Source organism: Leptonotus elevatus, chromosome 4 (genome assembly GCF_054856555.1).
Source record: "Leptonotus elevatus isolate MCC_2025b chromosome 4, RoL_Lele_1.0, whole genome shotgun sequence".
Lineage (NCBI taxonomy): Eukaryota > Metazoa > Chordata > Actinopteri > Syngnathiformes > Syngnathidae > Leptonotus > Leptonotus elevatus.
The window spans coordinates 21,854,674-21,879,774 of record NC_141242.1 but is presented as its reverse complement, the minus strand read 5'-3'; the positions used below and the strand labels follow the sequence as shown (position 1 = coordinate 21,879,774).

At 38.3% G+C, this 25,101-nt stretch overlaps 1 protein-coding gene across 3 annotated transcripts in view; it reads right to left on the bottom strand.

The window, feature by feature from the left end:
- Positions 1-25,101, bottom strand: part of LOC147176014 (guanine nucleotide-binding protein G(o) subunit alpha) — a 102,276-nt gene that overhangs the window by 10,212 nt on the left and 66,963 nt on the right. For 2 of the 3 annotated variants that reach the window (XM_086074567.1, XM_086074568.1), the window contains exons 4-7: positions 21,794-21,954; positions 9,826-9,954; positions 7,291-7,420; positions 1,671-1,824 (exon numbers count right to left, since the gene is read on the bottom strand). In XM_086074567.1, coding sequence (XP_085930693.1) covers positions 1,671-1,824; positions 7,291-7,420; positions 9,826-9,954; positions 21,794-21,954 — 574 coding nt within the window. The remainder of the gene's footprint in view (positions 1-1,670; positions 1,825-7,290; positions 7,421-9,825; positions 9,955-21,793; positions 21,955-25,101) is intronic. The other variant, XM_086074566.1, reaches the window with a different exon arrangement.

The window sequence follows — 25,101 nt, the reverse complement described above, 5'->3', positions numbered from 1 at the left end:
AAATTTTGAATTATATTTTTTACATCCATTTTTATTTTCATTTATTTATTTATTTTTATTTTGGCATTTTTGGTCCCCCATATAATCAATTGTGACACCCTCACTAATGCAAGAAATGGATCTTTTCACTTGTTCAAATGCTGATAGATAGATAGATAGATAGATAGATAGATAGATAGATAGATAGATAGATAGATAGATAGATAGATAGATAGATAGATAGATAGATAGATAGATAGATAGATAGATAGATAGATAGATAGATAGAAAGAAAGAAATAATCTTTATTGTGATTGTAACATGTACAACGAAAATGTAAGTGCCAAACCAGTCAGTGCAAAAACACTGACTGGTTTGGCACTTAAATTGACTGAGTCGGATGGTGGTGAGTCGAGTCATCTGTGGGCCAAGTGTCACTAACAAATCTGGCTCAGTCACTGGCAGCACCGTGGCGTGCTGGTCTGTCTGCTTCAGTTGCAACACCACCAGAGCATGCACGGGGTCTTTCCATGCCAAAAGATGAAGAAAGGAAGAGGGGAATGATTGGAATTTAAATTTTCTTTTTCTCACAGTCATGCTGTTCGGATCGCTCTCGACACTGCGTTCCCACAATCTTGCTTTCTCAATTTGTTTCTGACGTTTTCCCAATCAAACACATGCTCGCTATCTTTCTCACATTCTCTTGTTTTCACTTTGTCGGCTCTCCCGTCGCATCACTTCAATATGAGCCAGTCAGCTGCTCTCTATTCATCACAGTCATCCATTAACGTTCTGCAGTCACAGCCAGTGTTGGGGGTAACTCATGACATTAATGTGGTTACAGTAATGATCAGTTTTTGGTGGAAAACACTATTGTAAGGCATTAAGAATACAATTGTAATCAATTCTGTTATTGTTTTCTTTTTCCTTGTATATGTCCACCTTTCAAACTTTTATTTATTATTTAATGGTTATAAATGATTTTATAATGAGAAAAAGATGTTTAAATACTGTGTAATTGTAATGGGTCTGGACAGTGACCTTTAAGCAGGGCAAATAGTTGGGATGGGAAGTAAACTGCTTCCTGTTTTGATGGTTCTGTTATTGTGGTGTTTTATGTTTATGTAATTATAGTCAAAATAAAACAAAACTGAACTGTCTAAATGACACGCTCGTAATTTTAATTGACTAGATTTAGGAACTAATAACACTTATTAACAATTGTAATTCAAGCGCCTCATTCAAAGTGGGGACAGACTTCAAGTTTAAAATGTTGTAAGGGTCTGAATGAACCCCTGCCTGGTTGTTTTATCTTTAATGCTTGCAATACGATCAGAAAACTGCATATTCTCAGTTGAACTATTTACTGGATGCCGGAAAGATTGAGTACACATCTGTGCGGAGCATTTTTATTTTAATATGCGGAAGAAGGTCTAATCTATTCAAAATGGTCCCTACTCTTATACTGTCTTGGCCGCCAACCCACAGGGGGGACGGCTCAGCCGAGCTCATGTGAAAATGTGTGACCTGATGGTCTTAACTGGTTTCAGCTGGATAAGTGCGCCTGAGTGCAGATAGACAGGAAGACGCCAAGCTAAGACAGGTCACAGCTCAAGTCACCTATCTAATCAATCTAACAATTTGAAGGACACGTTAAAACATGATCGTTTGGCTGTGATATGTGGACGTACCGGTGTATTCAGGGAAGCAGATGGAAAGTGGCGACTTGCCGATCTTGTGCTCAAAAATGTCCTTTTTGTTGAGGAAGAGGATGATGGAGGTCTCTTCAAACCACTTGCTGTTACTGATGGAATCAAACATCTTCAGAGACTCGTGCATGCGATTCTGCAGAGGAGACATTTAACACTTTGTAAATGTCTTTTTTTATGCAAACTCATGTAGTCAGACTTAAAACATCAAATAGTCATCCAGCAAATGACATTAAGTGCATGCAGATTGAAAAAAAAACGAACTGGAAATTAATGCAAAGTAAAGGATGCCATTATATAAAGCCATGCATTGTTAGTATTTTCTTTCTTTTGGAAATTATTTTATTCATCTTTTTTATTTGCTAGATTACCACTTATAGCACAGTGCACTGCGCTATTTTCTGTTATGACAGCACATGAAAACATTGAAAAAGAGTTTGACGACAACAACCAATGTTTGATTAAGTAGTTAAATAAATGCCATAATAATGACATTGCACAGTTGTAAATTAGAGACCAACACACACACACAAACACAAATAAGTCATGCTAAGCTTATCCGCTTTTCCAAAGCTCTCATACCTGTTGGTGGGTGGAGCATCTGTGGAACATCTGACTGCTGAGTGCTTAGACAGGACAGCCCAGGGTGAGAGTGACAGGTGAAGTGGAAGATACCGAAGATGCTGCGAGGTGGAGCTTAAAGCAGGAAGCGAAAACGCAACGGACACACTTCCCCGGAGCACACCCTTATACACACTCACACACATACATCACATATATTTTTAATACTGAAAGTATTAAGGCAGGAAACCAATTTGCCCCAAAGCGGCTGGCACATCGCAGGGCCGCAAGAGTTCCTGTGAACGTGTGTGGCAGCTTGTCAAGGTGAGGAAGTTGGTCTTCAACGGTAAAAAGGGAATAGAGAGAAGAAAATGTGAATGTGTCCGTTTGTGTGCGTATATGACTTTGTATGAACAAAATTTCTATGTGACAAAATTATATAAATGGCAATTGTATATATCCATCCATCCATTTTCTTAACTGCTTTTCTTCACAAGGGACGGGGGGGGGGGGTCACTGGAGCCTATCCCAGCTGGCTTCGGCGGGGTACACCCTTGTGTTTTAGTGACTCCTTTTCACAACGTTGAATGCTTTTATTTTGTTAACTTCTCGGATGCGCTGTGACGCCTCTCTACCGCAAGCGAACACATCGACACTTTCACTTTAACCCATACGAGCTATTTTGTGGAGTTGCTGGGTAAAACATGCTTCACATCTAAAGATCAAGTGGTTTGGGGTCACTCACTCCAAGTGACAAGACGGCGTCCATTCGGCTCTTGGCTCTCACAGGGGTGAGAGCCATACAGTGTTCCCTCGTTTCTCGTGGGTGGTACGTTCCAAAAACTACCCGTGATAATGGAAATTTGCATTAATTATTATTTTTTTAATTTTCCATTAATTAAATATATTTTTCGTTTATTATTTTTATTTTTTATTTTGGTATGATTTTTTGTTTATTATGAATGCTTTTTCATATGTTCTTTTTTTTATTTAGTCATTTTTTCCATTAAAAGTATATATAGATTTTTTACTTAATATACAATACAGTATATATATATTTTTGTTTATTCTAAATGTTTTTTCGTTCATACTATATTTTTTTCATTTATTATATATGTTCTACACCTGACCACACACTTTATACATTTTGACCGGCGCTCGGGAGCACATTGCTGGGTTTGGCGTCTCAGTACGGAAAGTTGGTCGGCAGTCGTTTCACAGCCGGTGTAATATGAACAAGCTGGAAATGGAAACAAATCGGCGGGGCAGATCCGCAAAGCACACGCATGCGGTGTAATCTAGGGGTGAGCCATGGGGCGGTGGCAGACACACGAGCGTTCCAGGGCATGAAATTGGGAAACTGTCCTCTATCTTCAGCTCGCGAAGGCGACGGGTAAGATCGGAACGCGACGGGCCATACACCGTTGGAAAGGTCTCGCCGAGACCAATCCGCGGATGCCCGTATGTCCCCGGTAGGACTGGGGAGATACGGCCGGCCAAAGACCTCCAGGACACTGAGGATTTTCAAAAAGTTACCCCGCTACCGGTGGTTCACATCCCGGGTAAAAATCGGTCGTTTGTCGGCCCTTTATCTCTGGGACACAGGACACCGAGGATTGGTTTGGAGCGGCCAATTTTAATGATGAAGATACGATACATAAACCCATTTTGACCGGGGCCGCATCGCCGCAATGCCCCCGAAACTACACTCGAGCGTTGTGGCCGGCGAGGGTCTGCGTGAACCATGGGGCGAGTGGCAGGCGGCGCGCTGAGCCGTCTGACGGCGGCGACGGATGGCACGTGCAAACAAACCAAAAAGCACGCTATAAAAAATCAGCAAAGCAGTTAAAGTTCCTTTAATGACACTATTTTATTTTTATTTTTTTGTGATTAATGACCGCCCCTTGTACTGTAGCTTGTACTGGCGCGTCCACGTCAACATTTTGCAGTGATAAATTTAATAATAATGCATTAATTTGTGAGGTCAAGTTGTATTTTACAATTTTAAGTTACTTCATGTTAAAGATTAGATAGCTCTTAATATGAAAAGAAAAATGCACTGAGCTGCCACCAATGTCTAACAAATGCAATCATGCCATCTAGTGGCAGAAAAATGAACTCAACACAAACCAATGTCACACAAATTTTTACAGTACAGTACATTTTTTTTAATTTTAACTCAATTTTATGAATTATTATAAAATTACTGTTTCAATGACTAAAAGATGCAGCCATATTTGGATTAGTTGAAATTTTCCCCCACTTTTGTATGAAAACTTAGAAAACAATATTTTATTGTACATTTAGAACAGATATAAAATTTGCGATTAAACATGAGTTAACTAATGAAGTCATGTGATAAATTGCTGGATAGAAAGATTGCATTCCGTAAACTGCCATTCTATTGTATTAGCCTCGAGTGTAGATAGGTGCACCCATTTTACCCCTCTCCAAAAAAAAGGGGGAGAGCCTAAACAAAAACCCAATTGGCACAATGACCCCATTTTAAGAGGAGAGGTATACATAATAGCAGCACAACTTTTGCACTATGGGGAAGTGAAACAGTCATCTTCCCTTTCATGTTATGTTTCATCCAAAGGAGAAGAGTAACATGTTTCTGGGACCATAATAAATCTTATTGTGTATGCACTTAAAAAAGAAACAAAGTAAAAGTAAAATATGCTGCTCTCTATACTTGAGACATCTTTTTGACTCCCCCACTAGTGGGGAGATGTTTTGTTTATCTCCCTGTGGAATAGCTTTATTCCTTCTTTTTTTTTTAACTCCCAAAATACAATTCATGTAATGGATGTGTTTGGTAAGTCGAGTGAGTGAAGCAGAACATCCCAGTTCTTTTCCTCATGCTGTAATTATAAGTTCACACTAATGTTTGTTCTTTAATAATTACATTCTTTGATCAGCACACTGTCTCATTAAAGCAAGCCGTGCCATATGTCAGTCTCACGGGTAACCACATGCTTAATTAAAGTGTTGTAGGTGCTGCAGTGCAGACGGAGCTGCTGAGGTGACTTTGCTGGGAATTTAAACAAATGGTCCCTGTGTGGTTGTTTTTCATGACTGGACAATTTGAAACAAGAAGTAAGCACCTGCTCCTATGTTGGAGGAGGCGAGTGACATTTGGGGAGACTGTGGCAGATCACTGACACGTTGTCTTCTGTCAAACATGATCACAGTTGTGTTAAAAATAGCGTGATGCGACATCATACAAGCTGAGACTATGCGGCGCTCCCAACTCACAAAGAGGCATGGAGACATCTGCGTAAATAGAGCAGATACTGAGCACTAATTCTCAGAGGATAGGCCTATATTCAAATTAGCGTCTTTGTTTTAGGTCACATGACATCAGCTTCCTCAGCACACTATAGTCTACAGCAGTAAGTGAATAGTTACATATTACAGCATAATGTCATGTCTGTTTTCCAATGGTGATGTTAAAATACAGGTACAGTTTTATATCAATCCATCAATTATTTAGACCGCTTGTCCTCATTAGGGTTGCGGTGAGCTTAATTTGACTTTCTCTAAACTTTTGAATGCACACTTTTGAATGCACATGCCCAACTATTCGGAGTTTGGGTACTTTTTGCACAACTTGCTGTTCTCTAACAAGGAGCTGAGTTCACCTGTAAGCCAACTATCGCAATGTTTTTGTGACTAGTGTATATATAGTAGCCTACACAATTTGCTGCAGAGAAGCCACACAAACAAGGAAAAACTTCAGACAGATGTTCCAATGGTGATTGAAACCCCGTTGTAAGATATTTTAGCTGCATATTCTCTTCATGTAGATGAACATTAACAAAACAATATCAGTATGCTGACAATGTGATCTAAATCTTTTTGGGCCTCAGAGTTTGAGCACAGTTTTCAAGTCAGTGTTTGGTACAACAAACTATTCAAGGTAACTTGAATGTGACCGCCGTCAGTGTTGTCTGAAAACATCCATTTCATTAAAATGCATGGCATGTTTTAGGAGCAAGATCTACATAATGACAAATACACAACATAAGAAATAGGACAGTAAAAAACGTCCTTGTGATTTTGTTACTAAAAACGTCAAACAAGATCACCATTGACATTAAACATGTACCTTGTTTGCTTGTTTTATATAAACTTGGGCAGCCTGAGTTCCCGTTTAGTGATTAATGAAGGATTTATAATGCAAGTCTTAAAGCCAGATTCTTGCATCCGACTTTAAGCGATAAACTGAGTGCACCCTGGACTGGTCACCTGTCAATCACAGGGCATTCTAGTTTCCTATGTTGCATGCGTGGCAGACTACAACATCTGCAAGGGGAGATCTTGCAGTTTACATGCCAATGTCATGCACGGATCCCAACGGGTCCATTTCTGTCCGCGATGATCCCAACGGGTCCATTTCTGTCCGCGATGTCAAGCACGTCGTACGGCATTCCAACCGCCCGTTATTTTGATGCAAATGGGGAATGCCACTACGATTGGCAGCGAAAATGCTACGTTCCATCCCACAACACCCTCTTACGCCCAATTCTACCAGTGCAAAGTCTAGCAAAATAAAGAAAAGAAAATTCCACTCATGTATACCGTTGGACTGCACTTTGTGTTAGACTTGTGCTGGGAACGAAAATAGGACCCTTTATTTTCTACTCAAGAGCGAATATTTTCGGTCAAGAAAAAAAGAAGCGGTATCAAACATAATATTGCATCCCAGTTAATTTGACCTATACTGTCTTCCCCTACATAACAATAATGGCAGATAAAAGCCATCAGTCTATTAGTCGCTGTCAGCCATCGTTTTCCCTGGTTAATGGTCTGAGTAACCATTGAGCTTGTACTGCAATTTGTGTTTTGTTTGGGTAGGTGCTGCGTATATGTCGTTGATAGACACATTTCAATGAGTGTGTGTTTTTGAGCTTACAATGTCATGACACACACGTTGTATCTGTAGTGAGCAACGTGAGGAAATAATGTAACTGGGTCGTCACCTGGACAACGTTGACTAATTCACAGCAAACAGTGAGAGAAAGAAACGTGTCTTTACCGTGGTCTCGTCCTCGTGCAAAACCTGGTCGTATCCACTGAGCGCGACGCAGAAAATGATGGCAGTGACGTCCTCAAAACAATGGATCCACTTCTTCCTCTCTGACCTCTGGCCTCCGACATCAAACAGCCTGATGGATAGGAAGCACATTTCCACATTTACAGACAAGCCTTAAAAACATCCTCAGGTTCAGTTAATTGTCACTTAATCGACTATCTGACAGCTCTACTTAAATATACTGTATTCAATCAAACATTGAAAATTGGTGTTTATTTAATTAACCTCAGAGAGTACCAAGCTTGTTGAATCTAAGATAAGTTTATTATATATTATTATATTTAATTGAGGCAATATGGTGTAATAGTTCTTAGTAGTGGGAAAATGATGCTTCAAGAACCACGTGCGATATTTTTTACTCCTCTAGATGTTTTACAGAAAACATCACAGGTGCTTCATAAAGCCTCATTTGTGCATCACTGGGGAAAAATGAAGCGTCATGAGACTCTTGTGATATTTATTACTGTAGATGTTCTTCAAAAAATATCACAAGCGCTTCATGAAGCTTCATTTAGCCATCACTGGGGGCAAATGAAGCAGCATGAAGTGATTCATGACACTTCATTTTCCCAGGAAACCGAAGTGTCATGAACCACTTGTGATATTTTTAACTCCACTAGATGTTCCTCAGAAAACATCACAGGTGCTTCGTGAAGCTTCATTTGTCCATTACTGGGGGGAAATGAAGCATCATGAACCACTTGCGAAATTTATTTATTTTCTTCTTGGTTTAAAGATGCAGTGGACATGTAATCAATTCCTATTGCACTTATCTGTATCTTTAAACCAAGAGTACCATCTAGAGGAGTAAAATATATATATCAAGTGCTTCATAAAGCTTCATTTTCCCATCATTTACTTCTTAGTAAGTCTGCCCTTCTGATTTCCTGGTTTTGAATCTCAGTTCTGGCTTTACTGTCTGGAGTTTGCCTGATCTGACCGTGCTTGCATTTTTCTCTCTCCGGGTACTCCAGTTTCTGCGTTAGGTTAATTGAAGTCTCTAAATTGTGAATTTGAGAGTGAATGCTTGTTTGTTTATTTGTGCCCTGAAATTGACTACACAACATGCTCCTGTCGATTGTTTTGTCACTTTCATTTCACAAAGAGAATGGAATGTAAGAATACTTCAGATTGGCAGTTTTTATTTGTTCCCTTTTATACGTGGTTCCTATCAATAATGCAGTGTAATTGGAAGCTGAACCATGTTTTTCTCTCTCCAAGTGTCATGGCTTTAATATATGATAGAAGCACATACATTAAGCAAGATGTTGCGATTTTGCTTCCCAAAAAAGTAGCAGGCATTTGCTGCTGAAGAATAAAAGTCACATTTTGAAGCAATTGCCCTAACTGTGTGTGCTATTTGGTACGTATTGGTCATTTTTTTCCTGCGGGGGGAAAAAAGGAGACGTCTATTTTCAGCAAGGCGTTTACACACATCCAATTAACTGAGACGTGTTTTCTATTTGAAAAACCCTATAACAGCAATCTTTAGGCTGGTATTGTTAATATTGTATTTTCCGTGTCCACAAAGTCAAGCAATATACTGCCCACTTTAATGTGCAGTATAACGAGGGAAGTAAGTCTGATCATGTATAGCGGATGCCTGATTGAGAGTTGAGGCTATTCTCTCCCTCAGACCACTCCAACACCTCTTCTTGAACCATTTAGCATCGATTGTAACACTCAAGTTCCACTTAAGATATTTCACATTCCTGTCCTCACTTGTGAATCTTGAGACAGTGATGGTAATACGTTACCTGAAGTCTAATTTGGGAAGGATTACTCCCATCTATTTTTGTGCTTCAAGTCCATTTGCAAGTGTACTCCAAGAGAGGGAATGGATCCCTGGTGAATTCAACCAGGTTGTATATTACACGGATAGAATGGTAGGAAGGCTGTTGGGTTACAGAGCCACAGTAGCCAATAGGAGCAACTGAGCTGAAACAAGTATCTCAACAGAACGCGCTCAGCGCAGCACTGGGTTGATTGTATTGCCTAAATATTCAATTTTTGTGTTCTAATTGTGCATTTGACTTTGTAAAAGATCAAATCTCTCTCATGTAAGAAGTTTGGCACTTCGACCACCATTTTAGAGCTCCAGACAGAACCAGAATTATTACCCAATTAGGTTAGACGCACAAGGACTTTGTGTGGATCTTATTAGACTGTGCAATGTGTGCGGCGACTGAGTGTATGTCTGTATACACCTAGAGAATATGCACACATGCAAATAATAAGCAAACCAAATTTGAAAACTAACGTCATCTGTCTTCAATCGCACAGCTCCGTGCTGTAATTCCCTCACATCTCTTTCAAACGATGAGCAATCATAACATCGGATGTTATACTCATTTTTTACAGACTACAACTGCAATAAAGGCGTTTCAATAAAGTACTAGCAGGGTCGTAGGGAATAAGCCATATCGTCACTGTTTTTGTGTGTGCACTGAGTCCCTTTTCAATTTAATGTACTCGTACCTGAAGTGCAGGTTTTTGAAGGTGAAATGTGTCTCCACAATGCCCGTAGTCTTCACCCGGGTCCTCAGAATGTCCTGCTCTGTTGGCTGGTAGTCAGCGGCACCAATTCGATCAAGGCTGTCTAGGTAGCTGCGCATTAAAGAAGACATTTATTTGCTTTAGGGTGAATGTCAAACAAGCAACTCATTATTTATGGAAATTGGTTTGACAAAACTAAGTGAAATATTCAACAAAGCAATATTTCTTTAATAAGAATTCTAAAATTCAGGGACCAAAAAATATCAAAAATATTACATGACAAGAAATGAATGAAATCAGACTACTGAATGACTGCTACTCTGAATCTGTTGATGGTACCCTTAAATTACAGTAGCTTTAAGTGACCCTCAATGTAATTTTATACTAAAGAATATTTAAGATATAAGAATTCTCCCATGCGCAAAACAAAATCAAGAAATAATCAAGCCAATGTGTAAGACCTATCCACTGGATAATCATTGGATAACTACTGCAGTAGTTATTGTTTTAGCCGGCAACAATTATTCAACTGCTGTAAAGTAGTTAATAACTCATCTAAAGCGGTAGAGCACAAACCTCCGCCATACAAACAATGCAAAATAAACTACTTTGGTGGTTTGATGACTCAATGTTAAAGTGAGAGCAGATGATAAAGTGATTCAGCCACATCTTCTGTACACAAATTTAGATATACAATATGATATAATACTGTCTGTATTCATAAAATCCATTCCATTCTTTTGTCATTGCAGACCAGTGAAGTCGTCGTCTCGGCTGTTTACGATTCAGACATATTTACATTTTCATTGGTCTGAGTTGACAGATAGTTAAGCAGGAAGATGGAAGAGCTGCGGCAACGACAAGGAAATGTTGCCATCTGCATCCATCGTGTGCAATAAGTCTGTCAATTTATTTATAAACGTCGGTTTGGCTTCAGCACCTTTTGAGATGGATGCAGGCTTAACTCCCTATGCATGGAAGAACAAGATAAACGTAAAATATAAAAGATAAAATTGGTGATTCGTGCGACTGCACACAGACACGCACATTGAAGCATAACAATACAAGATAATATGGGAGAAAGCCATAAATGTAATATTCCTTTGAGATGGGATGCTTATTTCATTTTGAATCCACTCCGACTCATACTACTAATTAACAGTGCACTATTTTAGTTTTCTCCTAAAAAGAATAAATAGCTGAACAGATAGATGAAGGACAATACAATGTTTGGTAACATAACATAAAAACAATATCTGGTGTGACAGTAAAAATACTACCTGCCGCTTTTCAACTTTGCTGCTTGTTTGTCGTGTTTGAAGATAAAAATAATTACAAACACATAGCCATGGCTTTTTTCAGACATCAATTCTATACCTCCATCCTGCTCTGCACCATTTTGTGATGCTGGCCAGAACAGCTCATTCAACACTTACTTAGTTGCGTTTGCATGTTAGCCAACATTATTTGTGTAGCCCGTTCCTGCAGCCCTCAAGCAGGCTTGGATGTATGACTTTCGGCGTGGGAGGGTAGTGTGACATGTCCTCTGAAGGTGTCACACATGGCAGCGAATTTCAATCAACAGGCAGCCAGATGAAATCGTTTTCTGTGAAGTGGGAATGATGTATACAGTATGCGTGTGTAGGCTTAACACTTTTTGAATAATGCCTGCAAGTTTTAAGGTGTATAGTTTGGTATACACTTGCAGCACTCTAATCTCTACCATTCCAAATTACAATGACGGCTACGTTCTTTGGTGTCAATGTGCTCGGGCCTCTGGTGACAGGTGTGATTCCACAAATTATAATAACAATGTGCAATTAAATAGTATTTCACATTATTATCAAAATACCTAGAAAAATACCTAGATTCATGTCTTTATGATATTTAATAAGGTGCTAGTGATGAGATAATCCCTTTCTAAGTGATTCCAAAATGTGCAGCAAAAATAAGGTCATTAGTAAAGAAAAAGATTAAATAAACCTGAATCCATTTTAATCTCATCAGAACATTAATTTTGATATGACAGTCACGCCTTTCTCTTATCAACACTGTCAGTTTGATCAGCGACACATCAGCACTCGAATCAGAGCCTTCTACATTAAATTCACCAGATGCTGTACACCATGCAACACATTTATTTGCATGAGTGGATTTTTTGTGTATGACAATACAATACATAGATAATGATCCAGATGTTTTAGATTAAATCCAAATGAACAAATTAATTAGAACACCTTGTGGTTGTTTTCCCCCCCACTAAATGTCAGTCATGGGCAATCTTGTAGATCGATCCCCTTGTAGAATTGACATGCACATATCTAATAAACATGATGAGTTATTATCAGCAAAAATGAATTACATAGTTATGGAGCCACAACACTGACAGTAAGATTTGGCATTGAAAAAAAAAATGTCATTGTGGAAAAAGCTGCATTGACATTGAAACAAGTATTGGCATTGTAAAAGGTTGTATTGAAAAATAAAATACAGACATAAAAGAACAACACTTTTCTTTAAGCATATTTTTTGTATTATGATGTCTCTTTCAATGCCAATCTGCAGATTTCTTTTTACACTTTTTTTCAGTGTCACAGGTTTTCAGTTTCAACTCTGGTTTTCAGTTTCACTTTTTTTTTTTCAGTTTTAACTTATTGGCAGTGTTTTGGATACAAGTTCTCCAGGAATTCGCAAGTGACAATGTTTTTGTAGTAACCACTTAGCACATTTAATTATAATTAAATGTGCTAAGTGGTTACTACATAATTTCAAACATGGTGGTTTTTAACGCCACAAAGTTATATGTAGAAAACACAGACTTACAGGCAGTTTAGTTCCTGGTGAACTTGTATCCATGAGTCTCAGACTATTTGCCACAGGGAATTCGGTATTCCCTCGGCCACGCTCTCCTCTCTCCTCTGCTGAAAAGCTGAAAGCGCATTCTCGTGCTCAAAGCCCCGCCCCCAACCCCGCCCCTTCCCCTCCACGTTAAAACACTGCTAATAAGTTGAAATTGAACAAAAGACTGAAACTGAAGACCAGAGAGTTGAAGTTGAAAACCTGTGACACTCAAAAAAAAATTATAAAAAAATAATAATCTGCAGATTGGCATTGAAAAAGACATCATAATATATCAAAATATATTATATATGCTTAAAGAAAATAGTGTTTTTTTTTATGTCTGTATTTTATTTTTTAATACAACCTTTTACAATGCCAATACTTGTTTCAATGTCAATGCAGCTTTTTCCACAATGACAATTTTTTTTCAATACCAAATCTTACTGCCAGTGTTGTGGCTCCATACAGAGTCCGCAAGAGCAGCAGTGAGGAACTGATGGATTTTAAAGGTAATGAGCAGCACAATACTTCACGCTTGAGTTTAAAATAACTTCTTACTGTATAATCTTGTTGATGAAAAGTGAGGTTTACCAACAATGCTTTACTCGAAAATGCATTATTTAATGCAGATTATTGCGGTGAAATAAGTGTTAATGTGTTTTAATAAGATGTGTGTGGGCCAGTAATTGAACCTAAGAAAAGCAGTGAGCAGCTTCTCATTTATAAAAAAAATCTTTTCAGCAGTGGTATTCCATCATAGTGGAATAAAAATAAAATCATTAGAAGTGGAAACTTATTGATTTGCATTAATGAAAGAAAACAACAAAACAAACTGCTGAATCAGATAAAATTGTGTTCAGAACTATGATCAACAACAAGAGCCGTTTTGTAGTATATATTGTACTGTATCATCATTCTATCTACAAATGCAGCAAGAACATTTCCATACTTCACATTCTGGGAGGTTTCATTGGGTTTGTTTTGTGGAAGAGTGGTTCAGGAAGGATGAGAAATTATTTACACACATTGATCGAAACCTTAACCGCGCTGAGAATCTTCTGGATGTGGCAGATTATATGCACAAGGTTGTGACCCAATGTAACAACAATGAATGTGATAACTGAACACTGGATGGATGAGGAGATACGCAGGATGGAGACTGTTATCAAAATGTTTTGACGGCATAAATAATGAGTATAATCAATTCAATTAGTTTCATTCAAATGTAAAAGAGTGACTGTAAGTTAAATAAGATACTTCACGAACAAGCGATCCTGTGGTCCATGCTGTGCAATGTACATCCCTATCTGAATCCATCAACACTATAAAGGGAAATAATGACATACTCACATATAAGCATATGTGCTTTGTGGTAAATAGGTCAACATGCAACCATTTGAGAAAGGGGTTGAGGAGGCTTCAGGCAATACTCATAAAATAGAACTTTCTGCTTTCGTACATAACATACATTACACATACTGACACTGCTATGTGAAAAGCACTTACGTCCATTTTTGTCATTTTTTACATTTTCATGTTTTTGGGATGAAACTGAATGCAGACGTCCCAAAAATTTAAAAATGTAAAAAAAAAAAAAGGAAAAAAAAGTGTTATGCAATATGCATGCCCCTTGATAGGAAGTCAACCTTAAACATTTCTCGACAATAATATGTTATATGTAACCTCACTAGTCTAAACATGACATTCTTATTAATATTACATTTGTAGAATATGAGTTATGCATCAAAATACAGCCGTTTTTATCTGTCGATTGAAGATGACATCACAGTTGCTCAGGGCTCAGGGCTCAGGCAACCAATCACAACTGTTTTCTGAAGCTGAGCTGTGATTGGTTGTTACTTGAGATCTGAGCAACACTGATGTCATCTTCAGTCGACAGTAAGTGGCAAAATGGCCGCCTTCTGACATGACAACGTGATTTGAAATGACTGCATTAACCAGAACAACAAACAATTTATCGGAATCAGCCATCTTTATTGTTTACATTTGCCTCAAACGACTTAGAACTGGGAAATCCGCCTACAAAAGCAGCACCAAACCGCCATTTTGACTTGTGACATCATTTTGGAATTGTTAATTGATAACATTTTTGGAAGATTGCTGCTTAATTCATATTCCACTAACGCAATAACTAACGCAGAATACCATATTTAGACTAGTGGGGTTGCATTGAACATATTATTGTCAACAATATTTTGGGGGGTTGGCTTCCTCTTTAAAAACAGAACCTTAATATTCCTCGAAATCTTTCATTACTGTTACTGCATTGTTTCAAGCATCAAGGACTCAGCATATGACGACAAAAGTTAACCTATCTGAGGTTAGATATGAGTCATACACAAACAGAGACACCACAGGCCAGAACACAACAGGAAGCTGCCATCAATCTTTAATGTGACATTTAGCACACACGGATGTCGTGCATGTGTGTGTCGCAGACACGCTCACACGAGTGCAAATGTTGCTTCAATTGATCACTGGCCATATGGAACTGTTGGAAATAATCTCGCATTTTCACTAAGTGGCGTTCACATGTAAGCATTGTTCGTCTTGACTACATCAGGCACAGGATTTTTTCTATTTTATCTATAAGTCTATTTTTAGAATTCATTTTCACTTCTTCAAATCTCTTGCATCTCTTCTTATGTGCTCTGCCCTATCCATGTCATTTATTCTATTTGATGTGGCCCTCACACTTGCTTTGTTTTATTTCCCGATTCGTATTCATTGATTTTAACCAGTGACTCTTTCCGGAGATGAGTTTGGTCTGATCCTTTATTGATGTGGCCCGTACACAAAGTAGCCTGTCTGTGCAAGTAGAATATCCTGCACATGATGTTACTGTGAGGCTTCAGGTCAGCTTCAAATGTCAATGATCTGGCACACAAGCGGCTGCTAGACCCCCCGTGGCCACTAGAGGGCCACCATGAGCGTCTAAGGATGAGACAAACGTCAAAGTGGGAAGGATGCAGTTTGAGGTATGATTGCATTACATCTCGAATGGAGAGAATCTGCTGCAGGGTGAAAGCTTTCCGCGGCAGGAAGTGGAGCTCACCAGACCTCTTGTTGGCATTTATCAGCTACTTCAAAGTGTCCATATATCATTTTCCATACTGCTCCACCTGTTTATGTTCACGGGGGGTTGGAGGCTATTTCACTGACTTTCGGCAAAGGAAACTACACCCTGGTTTGGATTGGTCCCTAGTCAATTACAGGGCACATTCCCCCTCACACCGCGAACGAGTGGGAATTGAACCCAGGCAAGTAAACCACTACACCGTCACTGACTCCAGTTAAAAATGTTTAGTCAATTTTTACATCGTTGTCGACTTGTCATTTTCCACATGAGCTAACGTTAAATGAAGGGGTCACTGGGACATGAGGCATTAACTTTGTGGTTAAGCTCAAGCACCTCATGATAGTAAAGGATGGGGCTCTGTTTGACAATTGTAACAAATAAATCATAACAATTACAATAATGTTTCAAAGTTTTGTATAACAACACACAACCACTCATCCATTCATGTATTTAACCACAGCTTCATAACTTTAAGCATATGTAAAACAAAATTTTATTTGTCCAGTTGTAGTCAACAGAAAACTGTCGTTTTAATCTAGTTTTAGTCAGGACAATTATTTCCCCTGTAAATTTTTTTTTTGTCAGCAGCATTTCGGATATAAAATTATTTCACATAAATTTTTCTCTCATCTTTTTGATGAAAAACAACTTCACACACACAATTACAGTATATCAATAAGTGGCTATGTCTCCAGTAAATTAGCCACACTGATCTGAATGTATGACTGGATTGCCGATAAGCCAAGACAATTGAAGCCGCAAGGCCGCCATATTGTTCCTCCCAAGAAACCTTTTTTGGCATACGATTTTATAGATTTACAGTATCGAAATTGGAGAACATTTGAGACAATACTTAGAAGAAAGCATGATCTATGATGTTTTAATTTGTTAAACATAAACAAGAGGATTTCAGTTTACAGGAGGAAAACTAATTAAAGAATTATAACTGTAATTCAACAAAAGATGCCTCTGCCAAATCTAATATTGTATGGAGCCACAAAAAAAAATGTCATTGTGGAAAAGCTGTATTGACATTGAAACAAATATTGGCATTGTAAAAGATTGTATTGAAAAATAAAATACAGACATAAAAAAAACACTATTTTCTTTAAGCACATTATTCTTTGTATTATATGTCTTTTTCAATGCCAATCGGCAGATTTTGTTTACAATCTCTCTTTTTTTCCCCCGCATGTTACAGGTTTTCAGTTTCACTTCTCCTTTTTTCAGTTTCAACTTATTGGTAGTGTTTTAACGTGGGGGGCAGAGTTGTGGTTGGGGGCGGGGCTTAGAGCGTGAGAATGCCTTCCAGCTTTTCAGGAGAGGAGAGCGCGCCCTCTGTTGGTTAAAGGCAATACTCATGGTTACAAGTTTACCAGGAACTCCTAAATCGCCTCTAAGCCAGAAGGTTATGTGTGGTTATATATGTTACTTGTGGCGCTAAAACAACCATGTTTGAAATTACTTTATGCATCATGTTTTGCTAATTTAGCTAACGTGCGAACGGGCTTACTACAGAAACACTAACACTGACGCCACAAGGTTATATATAGAAAAAACACAGATTTACAGGCGGTTTGGGAGTTCCTTGTGAATTTGTATACATAAGTATTGCCTTTAGCCAACAGAGGGTGCGCTCTCCTCTTTTTTCTCTTGAAAAGCTGGAAGACGTTTTTCGCGCTCAAAGCGTCACCCCCAACCACAACCCCACCCTTCACGTTAAAACACTGCCAATAAGTTGAAACTGAAAAAAAGAGAAGTGAAACAGAAAACCAATGAGTTGAAACTGAAAACCTGTGACACTCGAAAAAAAACTGAGTATAAAAAAACTGCAGATTGGCATTGAAAAAGACATCATAATACAAAAAAAAAATGCTTAACGAAAATAGTGTTCTTTTAATGTCTGTATTTTATTTTTCAATATAACCTTTTACGATGCCAATACTTGTTTCAATGTCAATGCAGCTTTTTCCACAATGACATTTTTTTTTTCAATACCAAATCTTATTGTCAGTGTTGTGGCTTCATAATATTGGGGTCTAAGGAAAAGAGTGATCAAAGAAAAAGGGGGTCTTCAAAGCAGCACATACTGTCCACTTGTTATTTTATTATTATAATTTTTTTACTTGTTACCCCGCCACAAACATTCCACCCCGCCCCTATACAAACTGCCTACGAGCTGTATATGTCTAATTTGTACGTATACCGTACAGTTTATACAGTAGTCTGCTCGCGAGATAGGAGGAGCAAGATAGCCGCCCTGTCGTTTCAACGGCTTGCACGGGCGTGTATGGGCTATTGGCTATCCAGTCATATGTTCAGATCAGTGGTTATACAGCATTAGTTAGCGGCCGGATTAACATTATTGTTGGAACGTTATAGCTGTTGGATTAATGTTACGTTATAACTATAATTTTTTAACCTTTCACCAAGAATCCACATCCTGTCTGTCCATAGAGTTTAGTCCTGTTTTTATTAAGTGGAATACATTTTCGTCTCGTCTTCATTAGTCGACGGAAATGCATACTGATTTAGTCCCAGTTATTGGTTATTTATGAGTGTTTTAGTCAAGACTAGTCTAGTTTTTGTCTGGTGAAAAATGTGTGTTGACAAAAAATATTTTACCTATTAACCACTAGTCTGCCATGTTGCCCCCAGTAAGAAATACCAGAATAACAAAACGTGTTTATTTGATTACTTATGGTTCTTTGGCTGCGATTGGCTGGCAACCAGTTCAGGGTGTACCCCAGCTGGGATAGGCTCCAGCACCCCCGCGACCCTTGTGAGGACTAAGCGGTTAAGAATGGATGGATGGTTCTTTGGTTAAACTACAATCAGAATTAGCTAGCCAAAGTTATCAAACGACATTATTCTTATGAGTCAACATCTAATTGAGACAGTCAAAACTGTCAGTAATCCAATTTTCCAATTTAAACGACAAGTACTCATTATGCTTCATCAGTCACATTATGATTGGGATCTTCCATTTACTGTGCTGTGCTCATGGCACGGTCGAATAAATAGTGCCTCCCTCATGCTCAATCCATTTTTTCCTCCACGTCACTGCATGTCATTTCACAGGATCTATGGCGTACAGTTGAACAAGGACAACATGCACAAACATGGCACTTAACGTAAAAGGCTCCCCCTCCCCCGCTTCGTTTGCTGCCTTTTCTCCTGCTGTCTCCATCTCCACCCACGCACAGCCACTCAGCATAAATCAGCCCCGCTACTGGTAATGGTAATTGACTGTGTGCGGTAATAGCCTGTGTATGATCACATTCAGAAAATTAGAAATAATTAGTGGTGTGTGTTTGAGTGTGTACTGCAGTTTTGATTTGTACTGGAAATTGTATTCAAAAATCAATGGGGCAGATGAAAAATGTTTTATCTAGGCCTTTTATTCACTTTTTACCTTTAATGTGAGTTTTTTTTCATGTTGCTGTGGTACATGTTTCACCTCCCGGAGCTTCTGTAGCTTCCGCCCTCCCACGTGTTTCCGTCACAGATCCACATATCACAGACAAGCACAACATGGCTACTGCTATATGAAACGAAAAGTTTGCTCCCACGAAAGGAGTCAGTTGTCACAGTGGTGAAAAAAGTATTTGCATTTTGTTATGTTTACTGTCATGATCTGTATTTTGGATATTTGTACTGTTACGAATACATTTAGTGTTTGTTTGTTTTTACGTCTTGTTTTCTAGTGGTTTGTGTTCCGTCTTGCTGGTTAAGTTTTTGTGTTTTGTTGGATTGCAGTTATTTTCATGTGGACAAAGTTGTTAGATTGAAAAAAAAAAACAAGCTATCGCACAGTTCTAATTACAAACAAGTCTTTGAGGGGTTGTGCACATAAACCTCACGAGCTTTTTGTGAACCAGTTGGATGGAACGCTTCAAGGGTTCAAAAGACTTCACCTGCCTGTCACTATTGTCCAGGTGTTCCTCGTTGTCTCGTCAGTTTGGTTGTACAGTATTTAGTTCCATGTTTTCATTCAGTCCTTGTCGGTTCATTGTTTGTTGTTCCTGTCAGTTGTCACTTCCCCATATCATTGTGTTTAGTGTGTTTTTTGTTAGCTACTTTGAATCCGTTTTTTAAATTTTATTTCTATTTTATTTATGTTAATTTAGTTTTTTTCACCTTTTTTCCCCCCTTTTGGGGCATTAAAAAAATAAATAAATATATATATATATATATATATATATATATATATATATATTACTGGTAAATGCTTTTTGACAGCACTCCTGCCTTGCTTCCCTCCATGTGGATCTTCTTTACTCGCACTTAAACATTTCCTATCATTAAACAATTTTAAATTTTAGTCACAGACAACCCAAGTAAACACAAAATTAAGTTTTTTAAAAGAAGGCTTTTAGTATTAAGAGAGAAAAAAAAACCCTACATGGCCCAGTATGAAAAAGTGAAAATTGGCTTGCTCACAACCAGATGTGTTTGCTGCTCTGTTTTTGATCATTGTTGTGACGCAGATGAGCTTCAGCTTGTGGTCAAACATTCTTCCTCAGTCTTTACTGGTATAAGAGCAGAAATCAGGGTTCCATCAATCACAAAAAACATGTAATCCAGCTCCTGTAGTAGCGGACCAGCCCTAGACCACCACACTACCACCCTCATGTTTGACTGTTGGTTCTTTTTCTGACATGCAGTTTTACATTTACTCCAGTTGTAACAGACTCATGCATTCCAAATAGTTCAACTTCTGTCTGATCAGTGCACAGAATAATCTACCAAAAGTCTTGAAAATCATTCAGATGTGGTTGGCAAAACCAAGACAAGCTTTTATGTTATTTGTGGTTTTTGCCATTGAATTGGACTTAATAAAGAAATAAAAATGAAAATACTACTCAGGAAAAGCAGTTTAGAAAATGAAATGACACAATTAAATACTGGGAAGCCTTGATAGAAAATACAGTGACCCTGTAAATGATGAACTCTTGGAAATGAGCTCTCTGATGGACACAAGGTTCCAAACAACTTACATTGACCCAGACAAGGTCAAAAGAAGAGTCAGTGAATTACTGTCTTTTCCCACTGACAAAATCTTACCACAGCGAAGAGACAGGGTCTCAGCCAGACCCCAAGAGGAAGAAAAACCTTCTTCTTCTTCAAGAGGAGTCATGGCCAGTCAGAGACAGACTGGACTAGCAGCTTATCTGCTATTGCCAGAGGCGGACCCTGACACGGTTCCACTCCAGTGGCGGAAGAGCCATGAATTCAGCTTTTCAAGGATCCCTAACCTGGCCAAGAAATACCTCTCTATCCTGGCGATAAGCACTCCATCTGAGACAGTTTTCACTGTGGGGGGAAAAGTTGTTAAATGCAGCAGGGTATGTATCTTCCCTGCCCAAAAATGCATACACATTACACAGAAAAACACAGACTTATGATACGGCACCACTGCCAAAATGTTTGTTCTTGCCATATATTCAGGGAAACGCGCCAAACTGTTTATCTTTTAAAAGAAAGTTGAACAACAGTTTTAAGTTTTACAGGACAATAGGGCTAATTATATTACGTTTTTGATAAAACTAAAACTTGTTTTGAGATTTTACGGTAATTTGTACTTAATGCTTTCTATAAAAAGTAGGGGCAGGGAAAACAGAAAAATAAGTACTTTTGTTTTTGTGAAAAAAAAGGAGTGTATTTTTAAATTTTAGTTTTTTTTGCCCAAAATTGCTCAAGGACGTTTAGTCGAATGCCCATCCTTCGTTTGATGTGCAGACCACAAACTCAACAAACTCATTATGTGGCAGGGAGAATGAAACGATGCTGACATTTGAAAATGACAAATACTGATAGATGGTAGTTATGAAAAAGAGAATAAATGAGGGAACACACACACACACGCACGTACGCACACACACACACACACACACACACACACACACACACACACACACACACACACACACACACACACACACACACACACACACACACACACACACACACACACACACACACACACACACACACACGTGTACGTACTACTGCGCTGAATCGTTGAGTTGGTACTCTCGAGCACGGCTGAAACATTCCTGGATCCCCGAGTCGGACCAGAGACGAATCATGGAGGAAAGCAGCTCACTGGAGTACGGCTCTGTGTCCTCCATACGACTAACTACGTCACACACCATCTTAGCATCCGCCTAAATGGGAGACAAAGGAGGGGGAAATAAAGTCAGGTAAAAGTATCACAAAGATCAAAGTAGCCCAACATTAATAAACATCCATTTTTTCAAAACGTCATAATTAGTCTAAAACTAACACTAAACTGCTAATAATCATTTTGCATGAAAAGAAAAAAATATATATAATGAATTGAGAAAAAAAAATCTGTAAATATCTGAATCTGCAGCTGCTAAACCACGAGTATGCGGCCTCTACTATAGTGTAAATTTGCCAAAGGTTGCTGCTGCTGTGTTGCTGTACAGGATTTGGTATCTGCTTCTCCAGTATAAATCTCATCTAATGCCAATTAGATGATGGATGATTTAATAAAAACACCAACAATGAGCCAAGACAAAGATTTGAATGATTTTATGCTAATTCATTTTGTACAAGGTTTCAAACAAAAACCAAAAACATTGGCCTGTTAAAGTGTAATACAACTTAAACTTATTCCTGTTTTTTTTTTTTAATTATACAATATTCATTGTTGTGTTGTGTTGTGTGCCATAGACTATGCTATGTTTACCACCAAATCTTTTCTGGTTTCATAATGTACAGGTCACAATGGAATTCCATCAATTGTGTCTACATAATTACAGCAGGTTTACCAAAGACTTTTTCAAATTGCTTCCAACCTTTGACGTGGTCGCGGTAAAAATGGACAAGCCACCACCTTATTCCTTTCCCTTTGTGCCCTCTCTAATTTCTAAAGTTGAAATATGCCCTTGATTTGAGACAAAGGTTACTAAAATACTGAAAAGATACATATTTGATGAGCATTGTCATTACTGCTGAAGAGCCTGTAATGTTCCAATTATCCCTATACATTTTTTTTACCTCAGTCTCATATTTCCTAAAAAATAATTCCAGTGTCTAAGTCACAACCCCTTATTCATTAATCTTCACTCCCTCATGAACATATCTCTGCTATCGCTGCTACAGCAAAATGCATACAGTACACCACTGTGATGAAGAAGCCAAGCCAATGAATGTAGATGCAAAACAAGACTCATTTGCATAAAAAGCATCCTTTTTTTTGGTCAGTTTAAGACGTCTTGGTTAAGCAGTCTACATGCACAACTCAGTAAAAAGTATCCAAGCTTGTGGCAATACATTATGGGATGTGTCCATGCTGGTCCACTAATAATAAAATTAGGAGATCTGCTTTCACTTTGGCAATGAGGACAAATACTGCACAGTACTCATCATTATAAGTGGATATTGAAAACATGTTGCAGCTTGTTGGGGGACTGATATGCTGTTGGCCTTTCTGGCACTAAGAACTCCTTTGCTGTTTGATAGTGTTTTCCGTTCATTACGTTTCTGCATGATAAAGGCTCTATGATCCGTTTTGTGGCATCTTCGTTATACTGGCAGACAAAATGTTTCCGTCGACTTTTGAATTCATTTTGCTTTTGTGTTATGAGCCACTTCCAGAAGAAGCCACGCAAGCTCAAGTCATAATATTCGCTCCACTAAGTTTCACAGATGGGCTTCTATTTTGTTTTGTTTATTTATTTTTTAATTTTTTGCACAAATTGATTCTTCCCATCACCTTGCTAAAGGTGAGTCCGTCAGTCCATAGTTTTTCAGCACATTTGTAGAATGTACTTTTTGGGGGGCAAATTCAAACCTACCCTTCCTTTTCTTGCTAGTGGGGAATTTGCATTGTTCAATGCAGTTTTTCCCAACCTTTACTAAGTCAAATTACAAAAATCTCATGGCAGAACAAAATACACAATGTCACCAAAACCATGCATACTTAAATAATTATATCATTTTACTTAGTTTCGGTGAATATGAATGTGAAATACTGTAAAAAGTACTTGAGAGAATTAAAGAAAGACTCACAGACCTGAATAATTTTCAGACCAAATTCACAATCCAATTCTTTAGGAAGGCAGTTTATTCTTCAAGTGTTACTAATGTGACTGAATGAAAGCACAAAAAGGAGCACTTGTAATGTCAATTTCCCAGGCTTTAACCAAATTTACAGTCTTCTCTTTCAGCTGCTGAGGCACCGTGAACATGACCGGCTCCTTCAATATACTGTAAAAGCTCCTGGCTGCTTCTACTCGGCAACTGAATCCATCCCACTGGAATGGATTTGATTTGATATAAACATTTTTTTTCCTTTTCTTCTGTGTGGGTTAAAGCTGAGCTTCAGCTTCCTCCTGGTGATTGATGCTCCCAACACTCTCTTCACAGCCACACAGCTCCTGATATGGGGAGTGTGTGTGTGTGTGTGTGTGTGTGTGGGTGTGTGTTTGCCTTTGTGTATTATGAGGACATGTCACCTGAATACACGCAACACTGCGAGGACATTTTGAATTATGAGGACACAGCCCATGTCCTCATAATTCATTCAATGCAGAAGTGCTTCTAGGGCTGTAGAAGGCTTAAATCCAAAGTTTTAGCCAATGTCCTTGTAAACCATAATTACATGAATTTGTGTATTTTTGTGTATTTGATGACGCCCCCTGTAGGAAGGTCCTCGTAATGCACCACTTCATGAATTATTCACACCAGTGTATATTTCACAGCATTTGATTGGCTGACCGTCACCTGTCCCCACAATTACGCACATGTCCCCATAATTCCGTTTTTTCTCAAAATGCTGTGTATTGTGAATGTTTGTCTGTAGACGCAGAGCCTTTTTTTTTTTTTTGCAGCCACCAATTCCTAAGTAGATAAATTAAATAATGAAATACACTATGACATTTAATTATATATTTCAGCATTTAATTCTTGCAGTGGTTGTTTATTTGAAAATATACAATGGTTAACAGCTGTTTATCACATCACTTTGAACAGCTGGAGGCAGAGACAGAGAAACTGTCAGTGCCGTATATTGATTCATCATTTAACATCCCACCCTGCCTTTACAATGTAACATCTTTCTGTACACCAGTGGCCAAATGTTTTGAGAATGACATTGATTTTCTAAAAATCTCCAGTGCTGACTTATTATTATTGTTTTTTTATGATGGCAATTTGCATGTACTCCAGAATGTTATAGTGATTAGATGAATTGCAAAGTCCCTATTTGCCATGAAAATTAAAGTAATTTCCTTTAGTGACCTTACAAACTTTAAGTGAAGAAGGCTTCAGGGCACCCAAGAAAA